Raw genomic sequence first — 22,600 nt, forward strand, 5'->3', positions numbered from 1 at the left:
GCCCAGGGTCACACAGATAGCAAGTGTCAAGTGTCTGAGGCCTGATTTGAACTCAGGTCCTCCTGAATCCAGTGCCGGTGCTTTATACACTGCACTACCTAGCTGCCCCAGAAGTTATTGTCTTTCACACACACACCAGAGCCCCAACTTTGCCCCCAGCCTGGAGTACCTTAGCATTGCTTCCTACTAAAATAAGGGAGAAACATCACTCTGTGACATTGCCAACCTTATGTCACTGGTTTAGCCTGAGACCTTAGGCTTCACTGATTAGCAACTTGGGACACCCAGCTCTTTGTCTTGGAATGGGCCCAATGGACCTTGCTTTTGGCCTCAAGGCTTCCATCTTTCACTACTTTCTAAAATTATCAGATAATTGAACAGGAACTATGTTTCCTGGATCAGGCTTACCTCCTTGGGTTCAGAGTTCTATTGCTTTCAATCCCAAGTTACTTGACTCTTTTCTTCTAATACCATCATTTATATTGGCATGTGTCTATATCTATATATCTATAATATGTATATAAATTATATATTTCTATTTATGCCATTATTTAATTCCTGGTTCCTAGACCCACTTCCCTGCTTTCTCCCTTCCTCTACACTTTCCATTTCACAAGAGATACATAAGGGTTTATTTTCAGGGGAAAAAGAATATACTAGTGAGGTCATTAGAAATTAATACAAAAGAAATTTAGCTAAATAGAAAGCTGGAAACAAAGTACATACCATCGATTGAGTAATGGCTAAACAAATGGCAATATATGAATACAATGAAATATGGCTAAAAGGTAAGAAACAGTGACTGAAGAATTCAGAGAATCATAGGAAGATTTATATGAAATAATGCTAAGTAAGCAGAACCAGGGAAATGATATGTACAATGACTAAAATAATGTAAATGGGAAGGGCCAAAAGATCTCAGATTGAACTCTCTGCAATTATAATGACCAAGCTTGTTCCCAAAGAAGAAACAAGAAGATTGGGTGTGAAATGTAAAAACATTTTAAAAATTAAAAACAAACAAACCAAACACCTAACTAGTCCCAGAACTGGTGGTCCTCAAACTTGTTAAGTGTTTTATTTACCTACAATGCTCCAGGTCTGGCTTGACATGTAATAATTTTCTCTAGGCCTTATGGTTTCTATTCCTCATGCCACCCAGACAGAATGGTGCCTCCCAGCTTGGAAATGACACATGCTTTACTCTAACCTTAGAGCATTAGTTCCTTCTGCAATCCCTAGCCAACTGGCAAACCTTCTGATGATATAGAAGACTCCGAGCCCTACTCAAATTCCTATGGGATTATTCAACAAGCCTCTTCTCCCAACCAAGAGATGAAAGAAGTATAACACTGGTAGTTCCAGTGTTCCTATCACCTCTAAAAATCCCAATCTCTTTCCTTTTATCTTAGGATCTATTTTTGTAACCTTGTAAAACTGGTTCCATTCTTATGTCAGTTTCAGAAGCCTGACCATCAGGCTGGTCGATGACTTTTACCCCATACATGAATCTAAGAGGGAGAGCTGGAAATAAGCCACAAATCACATTTGACTTTCTCCTATCCCTGTGATTCTAGAGAAGAGCTCCCTGTTTCTGTCTATGATGAAAAGGGGAAAGAAAACCTCTGAAAGTTTTCTAGGGAGAGTGTGGCTACAGACTACAAGCAGCCCTTGTTAGAAGTTAAGAGAGAAAAAAATATTTTATGGGAGTAAGGTTCCTACTCCATTAACCTGCTTCCCATAAACTTGCAGTTTGAGAAGCAACATATCCTGAACAGTCAAGTTCTGTAGGGCAGTACACTGAGAAATAGATCTTAATCCCTTGCCTTCTAGGTTCATGGGTCCATGGGAACTCTTATGACCATGCTAAATTCTGACCTTTTAAAATCTCAAACACCAGGTTGATCTGCTGCCTGAGGTCCTGGAGCTTAGCCAGCTAGTGAGTGCTTACTGTGAATCCGATGCCCACGGTGGCTGAGAAGGAGCCTGGGATAAACTTGCCCTGGTCAAACTGAACCAGTAGAGATGTCTTCCCCACACCGCTATCTCCCACCAGGATGGTCTGTAAGGATGCAAGGGTGAAAAATTAGGGACACTGAATATAATCTAGTCTTCTATGAAGGAACAAAGATTGAAGGAATAAATTCTGTACACATATTCCTGATTCATTCATACAGAAATACTTGTATTTACCAACATTTAAACAAACAGATGATTAATGATTTTCCATTACATACTCTGAAATGGATGAAGTCTTATTTCTATGCATTGCTATATTCTGTCTGTTAGCTCTTTATCTACATTTTTCATCAATATTCACTAGTGATATTGGTCTGGGATTTTCTTTTTCTAACTTTGTCAGGCTTGGGATATTTGACTTGTGGAAATAATAGAATATTGTTTTTCCTCTACTTTCAGAAATATTTTATATACTATAGAGATTAATTGCCCTTTGAATATAGTTCAGGTGCTTTTTTACATAGCAGTACATTAATGGCCCATTTATTTTTTCTTTTGAAATGGATTTATTTAGGCTATTTATAGTTTGCTTTGTCAATTTGATTATTTTATATTTTCACATTTATTCTGTGAACAAATATTCAACTATTTCTTTTATATTTTCAGTCTTATTGGTACAGAGCTATAAACAGCCTTGAATTGATCAGGAAAATCATGGATCAAGCTAAATCCTATGCAGCCCCTAATCACCCATCAACCTGATGAATTTGCAGGGAAAAGACCTTTGTGAAAAGGAGATACTAGACATGTGCTAGATCTTTGACTAGGTCTGCTTCCTGATGATTAATTGACTGACATTCAGGAGGATGTACTCTCATCAAAAAGAGTTGCCCTCTTCGAAACTTCACTACTTTTGTTTCAGGGACCATCATCTTTCTAGTCTTTCAGGTGCAGAACCTTGGCATTATCCTTTACTTCTTACTCCCTCCCTCCCCACATATTCAATCAGTTGCCAAGTCCTGCCTTTTTCTGCCTCATCAACATTTCTTGCATCTGACACCATCATACCCCACTACAGCCTTAGATCGGGTCTTTTTCACCTCTCCCCTAGATTGTTGCCACCACCTTCTAACTGGCCTCCCTGCCTCAAGTCTCTTACCACTCTAGTGCAATCTTTATACTGCTTCCAAAGTAAGTTCACTTAAACATGGATCTGATCAGATGACTTCTCTACTCAATCAACTTTAGCAGTTTCCTATTGCCTCTAGCATCAGCTTTTAAAGTCCTTGACAGCCTGGTCCCAATCTATATTTCAGATCCCATTGGATATTCCTTTCCCTGTGGTGCTTTTTGATTCAGCCAAACTAGCCTTCTCCCTATTTCTTTTCTTTTCTTTCTTTCTTTCTTTTTTTTTTTGCAGGGCAATGGGGGTTAAGTGACTTACCCAGGGTCACACAGCTAGTAAGTGTCAAGTGTCTGAGGCCAGATTTGAACTCAGGTACTCCTGAATCCAGGGCCAGTGTTTTATCCACTGCGCCACCTACCTGCCCCCTTCCGTAATAGTTTAAAACAATTATATTCCTTACGTCATTCATTTCTCTCTCTAAAGCTATCAAATCCAGTTTCTCCTGCACAACTCCCAGCAGCAATGACAATTTACAATGAAAGTACACGATGTTGAGATATATGTGCTTGCCAAGATAAGCTTGAGACTGGAAATCCTAGACATCCCAGTCCTGGATCCCTTCTTCAGCCTTCTGTTTGCTTTTCTGAGCAAAGGTCAGTTGCTGGTTTTCCTAAAAAAATGGATGTTTCCAGTCTTGAGTTTACCTTTAGTTAATACTTTGTTTGAAGAGTTAAGGACCAGATTACCTTCCCTGGTAGTTTCCCAGCCACAAGTGAGGGAAAGGATTTCCTTCAAAGCATTCTTCTTGGAGAAAATGACCTGCAAAAAGATTACCCTGAAGCTGGGGGACTAAAGTGATGCAGTGAGGGGCCAGGAGCTCTGGACCTTACCAATTCATCATATTGTGAATTGCTTGTAGGATGAAGGCGGGGCAACTAGGTGGCACAGTGGATAAAAGTACTGGCCCTGGAGTCAAGAGGACCTGAGTTCAAATCTCACCTCAAACACTTACTAGCTGTGTGACCCTGGACAAGTCACTTAACCCTCATTGACCTGCTCCCCCCCAAAATGTAAAAAATTATGTTTATATGTAATTGGGAAAAAATAAAATAAAATAAAAATTTACTTAAATACAATTTCTGATTTTTTGAATATATCAATAACATCCTTGTGACCTAGGATATGCATTTTTGTAAATGTTTTGTAAAATGTTTCAATATAGTTGAAAAAAATTCTCCACTTTTTAAATTCAGCTTTTCTTAATAGCTATCAAATCCAGTTTCTTCAGGGCTCTATTTAAATCTATATCTTTCTTGTTTATTTGATCATACTCCATGAAATGAGGTTTGACTTACTCCCCAATCAAATAGAGACAATGGCTGTACTTAGTCACACAATGTTTAGCTGTTATTGAAGGAGTGAGAAGGAGAAGGGGTGAGTGCAAGAGAAAGTGAGAATAGATGAGAGATTAAATGTCTTAGAGAATAGTTGTTGAATACTGGGGTGTGAGAAAAAAGCTCTGAGTGTTGACCCTTGGAGTCTTTTCTAGGTGTTTAGGGAATGGGTTTTAAGGCTAAAGTCTTCTCTTCATACTGACTTTCTAATTCCTTTGTCAACCAATTAACTTTGACTTTGTAAATTAAGTTGCTATATCCTTAAGGACAATTTCAGTTTTGGATCATGGAGTTGGGATACTTGTGGGTGATGCTGGTAGAACCATGGTATAACTATCTGTATGTATATTTGAGGTGAAGTGAAGGTGCAGGTCATAAGAATTAAGGAGGTTAATGAACTGGGAAGCAAGTGTCCTTGAGGGGAAATTAACATGTAAAATGAAGTCTGCAGATATAATGACAGAGTTAGGTAAAAAGACAATGATTTGGGTTCAGCTGGGTGGTGCAGTGGATATAGCACCAGCTCTGGATTCAGGAGGACCTGAGTTTAAATTTGATCTCAGATACTTGATGCTTACTAGCTGTGTGACCCTGGGCAAGTCACTTAACCCTCCTTGCCCTGCAAAAAAAAAAAAAAAAAAAAAAGGCAATGATTTTGTAAGCCAGGTACTGAACTCCTTGAAAAAGGAGGAAGAATGACTTGGGTTCTGGCAGATAACTGACACCAGGATCGGGATTGGACAATATATGTGGAGGAAGTCAATCTCTTTTTTTCCCCAGGTGGTCAATACTTTATTTATGTGTGAGATTTATTAAGCAAAAAATGCCTACTGCGAAACTGGCGCAACAGCCATTTATTTATAAGTAGCAATGTTTTAGCCAGCCCAGCCTAGTCCCACTATATCTCCTATAACACAGTCATAGTTACACATGTTTGTATTACTTGACATGCTCTGCAAACTGGTGTTTTTATGTTTCTTTTTTAAAAATCTTCATAGTGTTTTCTGTTTGTTCCAGTTCCATGGAAAGATTCATTTCCACATTGGTTGTTATCAGATGTGGAGCCCCACGTGGTCCCCCCTCCTTCCCTTCCAACCCCACTCCCCAAGAGATGAAGCAATCTGTTAGAGGTGGAAGTCAATCTCCAATGAGAAGTGGTTGAATGAAAGTGGTTGAGAAAAGGCCTAAAAGGGGCTGTGAGGAACGAGAACCGTGTCTACTTCCTCTCCTTCTCCACTCTGTTGGAGGGTATGAGAAGACACACATCTAGAATTAGAGAGGGTACCCAGTGCTCTCAGGGGAGAAGCCGATTTCTGTAACTGCAAGGAGGTGAACAGTTCCAGTATAAAGGGCAGTTTGTTGAAGAAAACACAAGGGCTCCATAGGGCATGATGGAAAGGGAGAGTAATATTGGATAAGGTCCATGGAAGATTAGGTTTCAGCCTGATGGGGATGAGGCAGTGAGGAAGTGGTGTTTGAGCAAGAAAGCTTTGTTCTATTCAACCTGGAGATTATAATCACAGGAATTCTGAGTGGAGCCATAGAGCAGTAGATCACTCCCTCTCCAGGAGAAGTGGTAATGTTGATTTGGTTATTGTTCTGTGAGTAAGAGGTGGAAAGAGGAGGGACCACATGAATGGTGTCAAGGCAGTGGCAAGATGTTCATATTGGCTTGGTCATGATGTCATGGTGGGATGACCAGATGGGGTGAAGTTCCAACTAGGATTGGCTATTTATAGAAAATTGAGATGAAGTTTGACTTACTCTTCAATCAAATAGAGACACTGACTGTACTTGTCACAAAATGTTTAGCAGTTATTGAAGGAATGTGAAGGGGAAAGGGTGAGTGCAAGAAGAGAGATTAAGCAACTAGAGAACAGCTGTTGAATACTGGGGTGTGAGAAAGGAGATCTGAGTGTTGACCCTTGGGACCAATTCTTTTCTAGGTGTTTAGGGAAAGGGCTCTAGGGCTTAGCCAAGGCATGATAATCCCTAACAATAGACCTGGCCAGAGAAACTGGATATGAAGTCTGAATTTTAAAATCACTGATTCCAGGAGGTAGGCAATGCTGAACAGCTGTTAGATTTGATCTTATCCTATGTATAGAAGTTGGCATTTTCTTTTCTTTTTCTTTTTTTTTTTTGCAGGGCAATGAAAGTTAAGTGACCTGCCCAGGGTCACACAGCTAGTAAGTGTCAAGTGTCTGAGGTGGGATTTGAACTAGGGTCCTTATGAATCCAGGGCCGGTGCTTTAGCCACTGTGCCACCTAGCTGTCCTGGCATTTCCTTTTTAATAATATTTAATTTTTTTCCAATTTCATGTAAAGAAGATTTTAAACATTCTTTTTTTTTGGTGAAGCAATTGGGGTTAAGTGACCTTGCCTAGGGTCACACAGCCAGTAAGTATCAAGTTTCTGAGGCTGGATTTGAACTCAAGTCCTCCTGAATCCAGGGCCAGTGCTCTATCCACTGAGCCACCTAGGTGCCCCTAAACATTCATTTTTTTTTTTAGTGAGGCAGTTGGGGTTAAGTGACTTGCCCAGGGTCACAGAGCTAGTAAGTGTCAAGTGTCTGAGGCCAGATTTGAACTCAGGTACTCCTGAATCCAGGGCCAGTGCTTTATCTACTGTACCACCTAGCTGCCTCCCAACATTCATTTAAAAAAATATTTGAGTTCCAAATTTTCTCCCTCCCTTCTTCCCTCACTTCCCCCCACCTAACATGGTAAGCAATTTGATATAGATTATATATGTATAATTATGTAAAACATATTTCCATATTAGTTATGTTGTGAAAGAAGAAACAGAACAAAAGAAGAAAATGGAAAAAAATAAAGTAAAAAATAATATGCTTCAAACTTCATTCAGATTCCATCAGTTCTTTCTCTGGATGTGGAGAGCATTTTTTCATCATGTCCTTTGGAATGTCCTTAGATCATTGTATTACTGAGAATAGATAAGTCATTCATAGCTGATCATTATATAATGTTGCTATTACTATATACACTGTTCTCCTGAGTCTGCTCACTTCACTTTGCATCAGTTAATGTTAGTATTTCCAGGTTTTTCTGAAACCCACCTGCTCATTCTTTCTTTCTTTTTTTTTTTTTAAGTGAGGCAATTGGGGTTAAGTGACTTGCCCAGGGACACACAGCTAGTAAGTGTTAAGTGTCTGAGGGCAGATTTGAACTCAGGTACTCCTGTCTCCAGGGCCGGTGCTCTATCCACTGCGCCACCTAGCTGCCTCCTCATTATTTCTTACAGCACAATAGTATTCCATTATATTCATATACCACAACTTGTTCAACCATTCTCCAATTGATGGGCATCCCCTCAATTTCTTTCTTTTTTTTTTTATCATAAAAGTATTTTATTATTTTCTAGTTACATGTAGAGATAGTTTTCAACATTTGTTTTTATAAGATTTCTAGTTTCAAATTTTTCTCCCTCCCTCCCCTCCTTCCTCCCTCCCCAAGACAGCAAGCAATTTGATATGTTATATATATATGTCCAATCAATCACATTAAACGTATTTCTGCATTAGTCATGCTGTGAAAGAAGAATCAGAGAAAAAGGGAAAAACCTCAAAACAACAACAACAACAACAACAACAAAAGTAGAAACAGTGTGGTTCAATCTGTATCTGGATTCCACAGTTCTTTTTTCTTCTGGATTTGGATCCCCTCAATTTCTAATTCTTTTGAGTGGGCATTTTCTGAGACACCTCCATTAACACTGAAGGATTAAGAGGGTACTCAAGAAGTCAATGGATTTAGATCTTGGAATATGTTTCGTGTGTGTGTGTGTGTGTGTGTGTGTGTGTGAGTGTGTATGTATGTGGAGAGAGAGAGAGAGAGAGAGAGAGAGAGAGAGAGAGAGAGAAAGAGAGAATTGTATTTGGGTCTTTTTTTTTTCAGGGCAATGAGGGTTAAGTGACTTGCCCAGGGTCACACAGCTAGTAAGTGTCAAGTGTCTGAGGCTGAAATTGAACTCAGGTCCTCCTGAATCCAGGGCCAGTGCTTTATCCGCTGCACCACCTAGCTGCCCCTGTATTTGGGTCTTAAGAAAAGGCAGAGAGGGGGCAGTTAGGTGGCGAAGCAGACAAAGCACTGGCCCTGGATTCAGGAGGACCTGAGTTCAAATCCAGCCTCAGACACTTGACACTTACTAGCTGTGTGAGCCTGGGCAAGTCACTTAACCCTCATTGCCCCACAAAAAAAAAAAAAAAGCAGAGAGAAGGGAGAGAGCCCTGCCAAGCATAAAATTCAGAGTCATGCCCAGTGTAGAATGGAGATAGGGGATGGGATTTGAATACCTGCATCCTGTGGGATTGCTTCCTCTCTCTGGAGTCCTTTCCATACCTTACGTTGGGAGTTCTGGTACATAGCCATTACTAGTGATCTCTTATTTGACAAATATGATATTTTCTCAAGCTTTATCCTTCTTTTTTTTTTGCAAAGCAACTGGGATTAAGGGACTTGCCCAGAGTTACACAGCTAGTAAGTGTCAAGTGTCTGAATCCGGATTTGAACTCAGGTTCTCCTGAATCCAGGGCCGATGCTTTATCCACTGCATCACCTAGCTGCCCCAGCCTTATCCTTCTTGACTTTGGAATTGGGGTTTTTTAACCCTACTTCCTCTACCATGGGGCTCTAGGGCCACTCACAGGGTGGTTCTCCATCTAGGTTCTTTCTCTTGTTATTGGGCTTCAGGTTTCCTCTTGCTGGATATGTACCCCAAGAGTACCTTGAATCTTGGATAGTTATACTGGGTGCACTAGATGCTACACATTGATGTTCAATAGTATATTTAAATGAATTAATTTAAATGCATAAAATAATTTAATCACTTATTAAAAATCCTCATCTGCATATTCCTTCTCATTCAATTTTCTTTTGGTAGTAGTTAATGCATATCCTTTTTTTCTCTGATTCTGTTTTTTTAAATTTGCATTATTTCATAAAGGTTTTTCCAGAGTCCTTTTTGTTTCTAATACTTGTTAGTCTCAATTATATTGTAGTATTCCTTTGTATTTGTTTGCCATAATTGTTTTTAACCAGTCCTCTCTGGGGGGCATCCAAGAAGTTGCTTCTAGAGTTTCTTTTTTTTTCTTTCTTTCTTTCTTTTTTTTTTTTAGTGAGGCAATGGGGGTTAAGTGACTTACCCAGGGTCACACAGCTAGTAAGTGTTAAGTGTCCGAGGCTGGATTTGAACTCAGGTATTCCTGATTCTAGGACCGGTGCTCTATCCACTGCACCACCTAGCTGCCCCTTGTGCCACCTAGCTGCCCTACTTCTAGAATTTCTGAATTACATAGCATTCTGCTACGAAACTCTGAAAAGATAGGTCTTTATGTGCTTGACAATATTTTCTTGGAAAATGCCCAACAATAGAATTACCAGATGAAAAGGTATAATTATTTTTCTTTTACTGCATATTGACAGATCAATCTTAAAAAGAATCTAAAAGTTTGAAATTCCACCAGCAGTGGATGAGCTTACCTGTTTCTCCTCAATCTCTTCAACACTGTTTTATTGCCTTTAATTTTGTTTTTGCAAATTTGACAAGTATGAATTTGTACCTTGGGGTAGTAGTTGCCTGGCATACCTGGCCCATGTACTATGAACACTTAAGCATATCTTTGATTATTCTTGAGGCTGAGCAATTTACAAGAGATTAGAAACAATTTTGAATTTCCCATTTTGTGTCTGTTTGTATCTTTTTTGGGGGGGAGACAGTTGGGGGGGTGCAATCAGGGTTAAGTGATTTGCCTAGGGTCACACAGCTAGTAAGTGTCTAAAGCTGGATTTGAACTCTGGTTCTCCTGACTCTGGGGCTGGTGCTCTATCCACTTCACCACCTAGCTGCCTCTTATATATCCTTTCACCACTTAAGTTTTGGAGACTGGGAATTGCTGATATATAATTTAACAGTTATTTAGGTATTTTACAGGTGTTACGTTTTTAACTGTCATTTTTGTTATAGATATTTTTCCAACCCTTTAATTTTTATTTCAGTGATATACTTTCTTGTACAAAGTGTTTTCTTTTAACATAATCAAGAACAGGGGTAGCTAGGTGGAGCAGTGGTTAAAGCACCAGCCCTGGATTCAGGAGGACCTGAGTTCAAATCCAGCCTCAGACACTTAATATGTACTAGTTGTGTGACCCTGGGCAAGTCACTTAACCATTGCCCCGCAAAAAACAAAACAAAACCCAACATAGGCAAGAACATTCATTTTGTCCTTAATGTCTTCTATTTATTGATTAGGAAAAAAAATTCATCTTCTCTCTGCAACTGAATAAATATATTATTCCAGTTTTTAAAAGTTAATTTAAAAATCTTAAGTCCAGTTGTATTCAATGAGACATAATATAAAATGTCAATCCAAATCCATTTAATTGGTATATTGTCAAATTATTTCCCCAAGTGTATTTGTTAAATAGTGAATATTTTTCTCAATTTTTATTTTCTACATATTTATCAAACACTAAACTTTTGAATATTTGTTTGAATGTCTGGTGCACCTATTCTTGTCCATTGATGCTTGAGGCAGGAGAGAGAATGTCAGGTTTGGAATCAAATCTGGGTTTGAATCTTGCCTTGGACTTACAAACTTGCTAACAATTTGACCCTGGACACAACTGAACCTCAATTTCCTCATTTTAAAAATGGTGATTGGGGTAGCTAGGTGGTGCAGTGGATAAATTACCAGCCCTGGATTCAAGAGTACCTGAGTTCAAATCCGGCCTCAGACACTTGACACTTACTAGCTGTGTGACCCTGGGAAAGTCACTTAACCCTCATTGCCCCACCAAAAAAAAAAAAATGGTGATTAATATAGCCCTTACCTTCTATTGCTACTTTGTGACTCAAATGAAATAGTCATATACATAAAATATTTTGCAAGCAATAAAGCTCTTTATCATTGTGAACTATTCTCTATAGCTCTATTTTTGGCCTAGTACCAGGTAGCTTTTGGGTTTGTAAAATTATTTAAAGTCTGGAAGGGCACAACACTTTTATGAACTTTTCTCATTACTATGATCCTTAATATTCTTGTCCATTTGTTTTTCATCTATGTAGTGGGGATGGAGAAAGGAGGAGTTGATAAGGAGAATCCTGAATTGATTTCTCCCAGTCCAGTTGACAAAATTATAGAATGCCCAGGGAGGCAGGCAACTCTGATAATATTATGTTAAGGTCTTAAGTGAAAAGGAGGGTCTACACTTTACAGGTGTGAAGTTCCTCAGTCAAGTTGAATGAACTTAGAAGAAAAAAAAGCTTGGCAAAACTGACAAACAGATTAATCAATTATGATATTATATGCAGAGTTTCATGAACTATTCCTGTTGAAGTCATGTTGACATTTTTTTCTAGAGGGTTTTTAAAAAATCATGACTTTAATAATATTCGACAACTTTTCTAGAATCAAAATCAAGCCCTTTAGCCTGTAGTTTGTAGGCTCTGAATTTTATAGAGGTTGGCCAGCCTGGCCTGAGAACATGGGTGGCCATGCTGTAGAGCAATGAGCAGAATCAGGAAGAGATTGGAATTCTAGGCAAGATGAATACTTGAAAAGAGGCTGGCTGCCCAGTTCCCACACACCTCTACTCCAAGAAAAAGCTGCAAAATAGCTGACTAAATACTGGAAGAAATACAATGAGAAAGCTACATCAAGTTGTTTCATTCACCTCCCCAAAGGATGAACCAGAAGTAATGAGGCAAGGGAAGGGGAACTACCAGCAAAGCCAGAACCAGAGCAGTGAGGCAATTAAAAAGCTTGGAGGCATGGTTTCTGGGTAATCTAATCATTTTATTATTAAGGCCATCATGTTATTGATATGGGTCTGGGGAACTCTCCTTGAGAAGCTAAACTAAAGGATAGACACACCCAAGAAGTAAGAGAGATAAGCCCATCAGGTGTGGCTGTTGCCTGATCAGCACCGGGGGACAGAGATAACTCCAGAAGTCACAACCACCACTCCTTATTCAAGCCTTTCCCATCCCATTCCTCACTCAAGCTTTCACTATCCTCAAAGGAACTTTCCATTGTCAGGTGGTCACCTCATCTATCCTCTATAAAAACTTTGGCCTTTCTTACATTGGAGGAGAAAAAAATGTCTCTAAGCCATCTCTTCCCTGTGAAGGAAAGTCTTTGACTTCCCTCTGGGTCACTTTCTCCAGTGCCCAAATAACAGACCATCTTTATTCTAACTGGATTGTGTGCAAGAGTTGTAATTCTTTAAAGAAGAATACCTGAGGACCCCCACCACCTATTTTCCCCATGACATTATTAATAAAAGGATGGTCATTTGGCCACCTCTCTCTTAGACCAAAGACCTCTAATGGTGGTGGGCTCAGTTTATATGCCCTTCAAAAAGAGTAGGTATAGGGGCAGCTAGGTGGTACAGTGGATAAAGCACCAGCCCTGAATTCAGGAGGACCTGAGTTCAAATCTGACCTCAGATACTTGACACTTACTAGCTGTGTGACCCTGGGCAAGTCACTTAACCCCCATTGCCCTGCAAAAAAAAAAAAAGAGTAGGTATTCCCGATGGGTAGCAATCAACTCTGGTTAACACACTGGCAAGCAGGCTATATTAAAGTGAGGGTCTTGGGGTTATGTTACTTAGGTTACCCAAATCTTAAGAAGATTTATCAATTTCTATATCACCTATTCTGAGAATCAACACTTCCCAGACCTGTCTGTGAAAACACAATGAGCAGGAATTTACCTATTAGCCTAAAATTAGAATTTATTTTACTGTCTGTCTAGATCTTAACCTGGGTAAATTTCTAAGAGAGATTTCCCACATGGGTTGGTTTCTAGATGAGGAAGTAGAAAGAAGGGAAAAACAAACAAACCTTTGTCTTGATTCAAGAATTAATTATTAAATATGAGAGAGAAATAATTAATTTTTCACAGTAGACAGAGAAGCTGAAAGCTTTCCAGGTTGACCAAAGGTACCTGTAGCTTGCAAAACTCTGTATCTCAAGGCAGCAAGAGAAGCAGGTCCACTACTGTTGGTTTTCAGTGACCTGGGAATTTCTTGGGTGAGTTGCAGCAGCCAGCACTGGCATAGCATTGCTCAGACCAGGACACTTCAGGCCCAGGTCCTTAGAATTATGCCCTGAAAAACCATAGAGGGCACTGAAGACTCAGAGCTTTGAACCTCAAAGATCCAGAGGAATAGTGGAGTGCTCATGTGACCCAAGCACAGCTGACTGACTACCCCACCAGAAAACACAGAGCCTGACTCTGGTATAAAGCTTCAGTTCCAGAACTAGAGAGATGAGCAAGCAGAAGAAGACAAAGACAACTATAAATAATTGTAATAGGTCCAGAGATATTGAAAAAATACAAGTTTAGAGAGAATGCATCCATAACAACTGTAAGCAGAGACTCAAAGGGGAAAATGGAGTTTCTGCAAGGATTGCATGAATCCCCAGAAGAAATGAAGCAAGAGAGAAATGAAAATATCTGGAGGAAAGAACTGAAAGTTCTTAGAAAAGAAAGTGACAAATCTTATCCAACTAACAGGCTCTCTGAAAATTAGAATAAACCAAACAGAAATCAATGACTATAAAAGAGCAAGAGATATTGAAATAAAATTTAAATATTATAAACATTTAAAACATGTTATCTGCTATCAAAAACAACTGACCTGGGGCAGCTAGGTGGCGCAGTGGATAGAGCACCAACCCTGGAGTCAGGAGTACCTGAGTTCAAATCTGACCTCAGACACTTAACACTTACTAGCTGTGTGACCTTGGGCAAGTCACTTAACCCCAATTGCCTCACTTAAAAAAAAAAAAAAAAAACAACTGACCAGTTAGAACAGATGAAGGAAAACTAATCTATGAACCATCAGATTCCCTGGAAGTTACAATTTTTAAACACCTAGAAATTATAAGAAAGTATAAGTAAAAACTGACCAGATATATTAAAAACAGAAGGGAAGGTGAAAACAAAGAATCCACTTATCACTTCCTGAAAGAAACTCAAAGAAAAAGTTTCAGGAATGCAAAAAAAAAAGGTTTTGATAAAATACAAAACCCATTCCTATTAAAACACTAGAAAGCATAGGAATAAATGGAGCTTTCCTTAAAATGGTAAGTAGCATCCATCTAAAACCAAGAGCAAGCGATATCTGTAATGGGGACAAATGAGAAGCCTTTTTAGTATTCTTGTTGTCCATCCCAAAGAAGACCAATGAAATCAGGAAGGCAATGTCTTGACTTTCATACGAATTGGTTTTAAGTGAGGAAGAGCTATACATACAAAATCATAAGCCTCACTCTCTCCTACAGAGTCACTGGAATTCAGTGGGAAAACAAAGGTCTAAACAACTCTGATGGCCCAGAATGAGTGACTTATCATTGACCTAGATTTCTATAGCAATTTAAGCCTGTTCCCCAGTCTTTAGAGTAGTAGTTTGACTGAACTCCAGGCCCGACTTTGCTACTCTTTTATCATCTGACCTTAGAAATCTTACTTTTCAGGGGCAGCTAGATGGCGCAGTGGATAGAGCACTGGCCCTGGAGTCAGGAGTACCTGAGTTCAAATCCTGCCTCAGACACTTAACACTTACTATCTGTGTGACCCTGGGCAAGTCACTTAACCCCAATTGCCTCACTAAAAAAAGAAAAGAAATCTTACTTTTCTACAGTTTCTTCATTGGTAAAATTGAAAAAGAGTTTGGGTAGGTAAAATGTAAGTGGACTAAGGGCCTTCCGAGATCTGAGGCATCTAGGTGACACACATAGAGTTTCTGACTTGGAGTCAGGAAGACCTGAGTTCAAATATGACCTCAGACGCTGTCTCTTAGTGGTGATCTTATTAACTCTCATAGGTTGCCCTTATTATATCTATGCAGATAACTCCCAAATTGTCATACTTCCTATTTATTCTGCCCATATTTCTACTGTAAGCTCCTACCCTGTCTTAGCAGTTTATATCCACATCTCTCTCAAAACGTCTCTCAAATTCAATATGTGCAAAATGGAATTATCTTCTCCTTCTTCCTGCCCCTAACTCTCCCTTTCTCCAAAGTTCCCTATTTATGTTGAGGGCACCATTATTCTTTGAGCCATTCAGATCTGAAGTCATTCTCATCAATTCTTTGCTCTCCCTCACTTCACAGATCCAATTAGTTGCCAAATCATGCAGATTGTATGTATCACTGCAAGCTATCTAGTTTGGGAGATGTAGTTGTTTGCCATTCACTAGGGATCACTGTAATCCCACAGTAACACTGCCTCTAGGACCTGATGCTGATTTACTGTGGATTGAAAAGAGGATGTTCTTTTACAAGGGGTGGAGATAATAGTGCTCCTCTAGGGTTGAAAGAAGTGGTCACCTGGGACCAAGTGGCTCCACTTCTGTCTCTGATCTTTTTTTCTTTCTTTTTTTTTTTCTTTTTTTTTTTTTTTGGTGAGGCAATTGGGGTTAAGTGACTTGCCCAGGGTCACACAGCTAATAAGAGTCAAGTGTCTGAGGCTGGATTTGAACTCAAGTCCTCCTGAATCCAGGGCCGTTGCTCTATCCACTGTGCCACCTGGCTGCCCCTGGACTTTCTTTTTAACAAGGTGGTATGGAAATCAGGAGGCCAACTTCCCCCACATTCTGTTTGTTGTTTCCACTTACCAGTTGCTATTTAGCCCTCTATGTAAAGAAACTCAACAAATGAGTCTCCACCAAGTCCTATTCATTCCTGATGAAAGAGGGACACCAATGATGTATAGTAGAAAGAAAACTTTAAGAGACCCTCTCATCTCCAATACTTACAATCTAACTAACAACTTTCAGTTATGTAAAACAACTTACCTAGTGAAACCTTAGAATGTTCTGGGACCAGGAGAGCTGTCCAGCAGTGGCTGTGGGAGGAACAGCCCATTCTTGGAGGACTGCAGGCAAGAAGAGATCCCACCAGCTGGGCTGGTCCAGAAAACCATCCCAGTGCTGAAATCCCCCTCCCTTTCCTCAATCCATGATTCTGAGACCATAAGCAATAGAACTCAACTCTCTGGCGGCCCCCCCCCCCCAACTATCTCCCCCTGGCCATGCAGCTGAGGTTGAAACAAAAGAGAGGAGTTTGGTAGAATCTCTTATTTGTCTATCATTCAAAATAATTTATTTACTATTGAAATTAGTTGATCTTTAAATGTTTGGTATAATTGTAAATCCATCTGGTCCTGGTGCTTCTTTCTTAGGAAGCGCATTTAAGGCCTGTTTATTATTTTTTTTCTAAAATCTGTCTATTTAGATATTCTATTTCCTCTTCTGTTAATCTAGGTAATTTATATTTTTGTAAAGATTCTTCCATTTTACTTAAATTGTTAAATTTATTGGCATATAATTGGGCAAAACAATTCCTTATAATTACTTTAATTTCCAGTGAATAAGTAATTTTTTACTATTATACATACCCAAATTAATTACAAAGGACATATGAAGAAAAACACTATTTGCATCCATAGAAAGAACTGATAAATAGAAGTGTGTATGTGTATAGATGTGTATATGTATATCTATATGTATGTGTATAGATATAGATATAGATATAGATATAGATATAGATAAATATACATACATACATATACCAGAGGGACTGAGATGGCTCAAGAGAATGGAGCCACCTCTCGCCCATCTTCCCCTAGCCACCACTAGTGGGGGATGTCCCACCTTCAGGTGATCACCTTTCCACAGTCAAATGATCACCCCATCGGTCCCTCCACCATCAGTCCTCTATAAAAGCATTTACCTTTCTCCTGATCGAGGAGATAGGTATCTCAGAGAACCTCGTCTTTGTGCCATGCTATCTCCCATGAGTGAAGTTCAGCTTCTCTCTTGGTTTCCTTTCTCTAGCACCTAAATAAAAGATTATTTTATTCTAACTGGATTTGTGTGGGAGAGGGTGTAATTCTTTCCTGATCATTTACTATGATCTTTATTATTATTATTATTATTTTAGTTTTTAGTTTTATTTTTGGGTGAAGCAATTGGGGTTAAGTGACTTGCCCAGGGTCACACAGCTAGTAAGTGTCAAGTGTTTGAGGCCAAATTTGAACTCAGGTCCTCCTGACTCCAGGGCCAGTGTTCTATCCATTGCACCATCTAGCTGCCCCTGAGGGTATAATTCTTTGAAGAGGAATTCCTAAGGACCCATCACCATTTCCCCATAATATATATGTATGTATACATTCATACACGCAGACATACATATACATATGTGTGTGTCTAATAGTACCCATGGGGGAGGAAGAAAAAAGAGGAAAAATTGCTTAATAACTTTATTATATATTTAAGAGGAATAGGAAGTTGTACATAAAAGATTTGCAGTTTCATGTGCAATCATCTTTTTTATTATACTATGTTATGGAACTCAATTTATTCCATAAATTAAAACTAAAAGATATTCTTAAAAAAGAAATGAAGGAAAGCAGGAAGCTTGCTCTGCTTAGGGTAGCAGCACTCAAACTGAGCTATAGCAGGGGTCAACCAGAAAACTAAGGGATGGTGAGACCTGGGGCAAAGAGCCAACACATATAGGACTTTACCAGGTTTGGTAAAAAAAGGGACTGGCATCTATCCTGCTGAGGTCAGTATTGACTCTCCCAAAGTCCCTTGGGACAAAGGTGAGATCCAGTGGAAAGTTAATTCCCTAAATTTGTTTTGCATGATGACATCTGTAATGGGGTTTGTTTTTCTTGCCTTCTCAATGGGCAGGGGGAGGGGGAAGTGGGAGAGAGAGGAGGCAAATCTGAAAGTAAAATAAAAGCAATTTAAAAAAAAATTTTTTTTGGTGAGGCAATTGGGGTTAAGTGACTTGCCTAGGGTCACACAGCTAGTAAGTGTTAAGTGTCTGAGGCTGGATATTAATGATTGAAGGGAAGAAAAGGCTTTAAAACTGTGCATACCCTTTGACCCAGCGATACCACTACTAGGTCTATATCCCAAAGAAATCATAAAAAAGGGAAAAGGACCCACATGTACAAAAATATTCATAGCTGCTCTTTTTGTGGTAACAAAGAAATGGAAATTGAGGGGATGCCCATCAATTGGGGAATGGCTAAATAAGTTGTGGTATATGAATGTAATAGAATACTATTGTACTACAAAAAAGGATGAGCAGATGAATTTCATAAAAACCTGGACTTACATGAATTGATGCTGAATGAAATTAACAGAACCAAGAGAACACTGTACACAGTATCAACAATATTTTGTGATCATCAACTGCGATAGACTTAACTCTTCTCAGCAATACAATAATCCAAGACAATGCCAAAAGGCTTATGGTGGAAAATGCTCTCCACATCCAGAAGAAGAACTATGGAGTCTGAATGCAGACTGAAGCATACTGTTTTCACTTTTGTTGTTGCTTTTTTGTCATTGTTCTTGTTTATTCTTTCTTGCATTTTTTCCCTTTTGTTCTGATTAATGTGGAAATATGTTTAACATGATAGCAATGTATAACCTATATCAAATTGCTTGCTGGCCTCAGGAGGGGGAGGGAAGGGAGGGTGCAAGAAAAATTCAGAACTCAAAAAATAGCTTTACATGTAATTGAGAATAATTAAAAATAAATTTTAAAAATAATAATAAAATAAAATGGACAGGAAAAATAAATAAAGAAATAAATGATTAAAGGGAAGATGGCTTCCAGATCATTTAAACCAGTACAAACATCTCTGAATAAACATTACCAGAAAGAGGAAAATTAATGAATGCCTAATAAGCCAAAAGACCTCGTGGATTCCCAAGAGAACATGGAACCACAGGATGTTCCTGAATAGATTAAGGGGGTATTAAGACCTTTTACACAGCAGAAATAATGGGAAAAATAGGAAAACTACAGTGACAAATCTCACCAAAGAGACAAAAAAGATAACAATTAACTGAGAATATAAATACACAGAAGTGAAGGGCAACCTGGAAAAGAGAAGCAAAAAGCAAAAACATTAAAAGAAAGCATGAGATCTTCATATAAGCACAACATATTGATTTGGAAGGCAGCATGAATTGCAACAATTTAAGGATTACATATCTCCCAGAAGAATAAGAAAGGTAAAACAAACTTGAATACTATAAGCCAAGAAATAATAGGGGGCAGCTAGGTGGCGCAGTGGATAAAGCACTGGCCCTGGATTCAGGAGGAGCTGAGTTCTTAAACACTTGACACTTACTAGCTGCATCACCCTGGGCAAGTCACTTAACCTTCATTGCCCTGTCCCCCCAAAAAGAATAATATAAGAAAATCGTTCAGAACTTCTGAACAGAAAACAAAGTGCCAATAGAAAGAAGCACAGATTGCCTCTAGAGATTTAGGGGAGTATCTTGAAGAGAATACTACACTTACATCTCTTCAGCGAGGGGAAATTCACTACCTCCCAAATCATTTCACTCCACTTTTGGATGTTAGGATCAGAGAAGCCATGGGGACACAAAATAGAACTTAGAGCTAGAATGGACAGTAGAAGGCATCTGGTCCAATCCTCCCATTTTAAAGATAGGGAAACTGAAACTCAGAGAGGTTAAACAGCTTGTCCAATGTCATAAAGATAGTGGCAGAGGCTGGATTTGATCCCAGATGCCCTGACTCTGAATCCTAAATGCTTTATCACATTTTATTAGGGTATGGCCATGGATGGCATAGAGATGACTGAGAACTGACATGGTGGACCTGAGATTAAGCAAGTGATAAGGTGAAATGCTCAACAATCAGAGACCAGGGTCATGGGTTGGAAGTAGAGGCTGGTGAGGAGGTAGCATGGCATGAAGATACCCAGGAAGTGGCCTAATGGGCTTAAGACTTGGCAAAATAAGGCGAAATGTTTGCCAATCAGGGCTGGAGTCTAGGATCCCTGTGTAACATAGGTGGATCACGCATCTGGTGTGTGGGGATGGATGTTGCTTCCTGACTATGCTCTTTAGCCTCCATCTCTATGGAGAATTGAAGGTCCTACTCCTGTGATTTCATCTTATCTTCTTTTTTTTTTTAATTTTTAGAATTTTATTTCATCTTATCTTCTTTTTTTTTAATTTTTAGAATTTTATTTCATCTTATCTTGAGCTCAGTATCAGGCCCACTACAAAACTTCTGGGTCATCTTCATGACATGCCACTGACTCTCCAACCCCTCCAATGTGTCTGGAAGACATTCTCAACAGAGCTTGCTGATAAGACTTAAAAACATTACTATTATCTGAGTACTGATTATAAGAAACTATAAAGAACAGACTTCAGAGGCTGGGTTGAGGTAAATTTGATCTGTTTGAATAGATGTAAGCTATCTGAGTAGTGTGTATCAATTCTTCTTAGATCCTTTGTGTGTCTGTAAGCTTTTAGAGTTCAAAGACCTTCAGAATCCCTAAGAATGCCTTAGGTAATAGGGTAGTTTACAAAGGCCTTTTCATAATGTCAATAACTTAGACTGATAGAGATGTAGCAAGGTTTTAGGGTTGACATGACCCATGATAGCCAATGTGGACATCTGGCTCATTCTTTTACTCATTCCCATCTCAGATTCCAAGGCAATCAAGGGATTCCTTTAGGATATTTCCTTGCATATTACTAAAATCACATTTTCCCCATTAATCAATAAGCTGCAGGTCTTTGCCCAAATAGTATTTATTTATTTATCTATTCATTCATTCATTTGTTTATTTATTTATTTATTTTGGGGGGGCAATGGGGGTTAAGAGACTTGCCCAGGGTCACACAGCTACTAAGTGTCAAGTGTCTGAGGCCAGATTTGAACTCAGGTACTCCTGAATCCAGGGCCGGTGCTTTATCCACTGTGCCACCAAGCTGCCCCCAAATAGTATTTATTAAATAAACTTTAGAAACCTCTTTTTCCATAATCTTTCCTCACCCTAATTTCTCAAGGTTGGGCAGCTAGGTGGCACAGTGGGCCCTGGAGTCAGGAAGACTCAAGTCACTTCTATCCCTGCTATTGTTTTTTTGGTTTTTTGGTGTTTTTTGTTGGGTTTTTTTTGCGGGGCAAAGGGGGTTAAGTGACTTGCCCAGGGTCACACAGCTAGTAAATGTCAAGTGTCTGAGGCCAGATTTTGAACTCAGGTACTCCTGAATCCAGGGCTGGTGCTTTATCCACTGCGCCACCTAGCTGCCCCCTATCCCTGCTATTGTTGACTTTTCAATTCTGGAAATAGTCTCATCCCTTAAGTTTTTCTGGACGCCAATTATTAAAATATATTCTTAAGATTTCAGCTAATGTGGCATTTCAAAAGGTTCAAGAAACATAGTTTTTTTGGCAACAAGCATTTTATTAATAAAAGTATGGTCATTTGGTTGTCTCGCTCTTAGACCAAAGACCCCTCAAGGTGGTGGACTCATAGTTTATATGCCCTTTGAGAAATAGGTGTTCCTGAGGGTTGCAATCAACTCTTATTGCTTAACAATGAGAGAATGAATATTACAATGAGAAGGTGGCTATGTTACAATGAGGGTCCTAGGGGTAAGTGACTTGGATCACCTAAATCTTGGTCAAAGACACATCAATTTCCATATCACCTGTGAGGAAATGGGGGTTGGGCTCCTCTCAATCTGGAAAAGGTCTGCCCGCCAGCAAACAAAATCGAATGATTCAGGGAAACCCTAGGCTGGTCACAATTAGATCTTCTCCTGAGCTGTGTCAATGTGGGGGAGGAGTTTTGGTGTGGGGATTGTAATCCTTGAGTAATTGGTGAAGAAGGGGAGGGGCCAGTTGTGTTAGGAGATAAAAAGGCCTGTGAGCCTCCATTTTGATGTTCATTCCACTAGGGAGTGGTTTGTTCTCCCGAGAATGACAATAAATGAGCCTTTGACACATCACCAACGCTGAGTTCCAGAAGTTATTGGAGTTCTATTTCTCACATCACCTATCTGACAGAAGGGAGGATCTACATTTTCCCAGACCTGTTTGAGCAAACACAATGAGGAGGAAGGCACCCATTATTCTAAACTTAGAATTTCTTTTACTGTCTGTTGGATCTCAGTCATCCTGGGTGGATAAGTATTTTAGAAAGATTTCCTACACAAATAGAAAAGGGGAAAACTTTTGGTCCTAATACAATAATTAGTTATTAATATAAGAGAGAAATAATCGTTTTATTT

At 39.2% G+C, this 22,600-nt stretch overlaps 1 protein-coding gene across 2 annotated transcripts in view; it reads right to left on the reverse strand.

The window, feature by feature from the left end:
* Positions 1–22,600, reverse strand: part of RAB37 (RAB37, member RAS oncogene family) — a 92,311-nt gene that overhangs the window by 18,742 nt on the left and 50,969 nt on the right. For both annotated transcript variants that reach the window (XM_044005204.1, XM_044005207.1), the window contains exon 2: positions 1,952–2,062. In XM_044005204.1, coding sequence (XP_043861139.1) covers positions 1,952–2,062 — 111 coding nt within the window. The remainder of the gene's footprint in view (positions 1–1,951; positions 2,063–22,600) is intronic.

Source organism: Dromiciops gliroides, chromosome 4 (assembly GCF_019393635.1).
Source record: "Dromiciops gliroides isolate mDroGli1 chromosome 4, mDroGli1.pri, whole genome shotgun sequence".
NCBI lineage: Eukaryota > Metazoa > Chordata > Mammalia > Microbiotheria > Microbiotheriidae > Dromiciops > Dromiciops gliroides.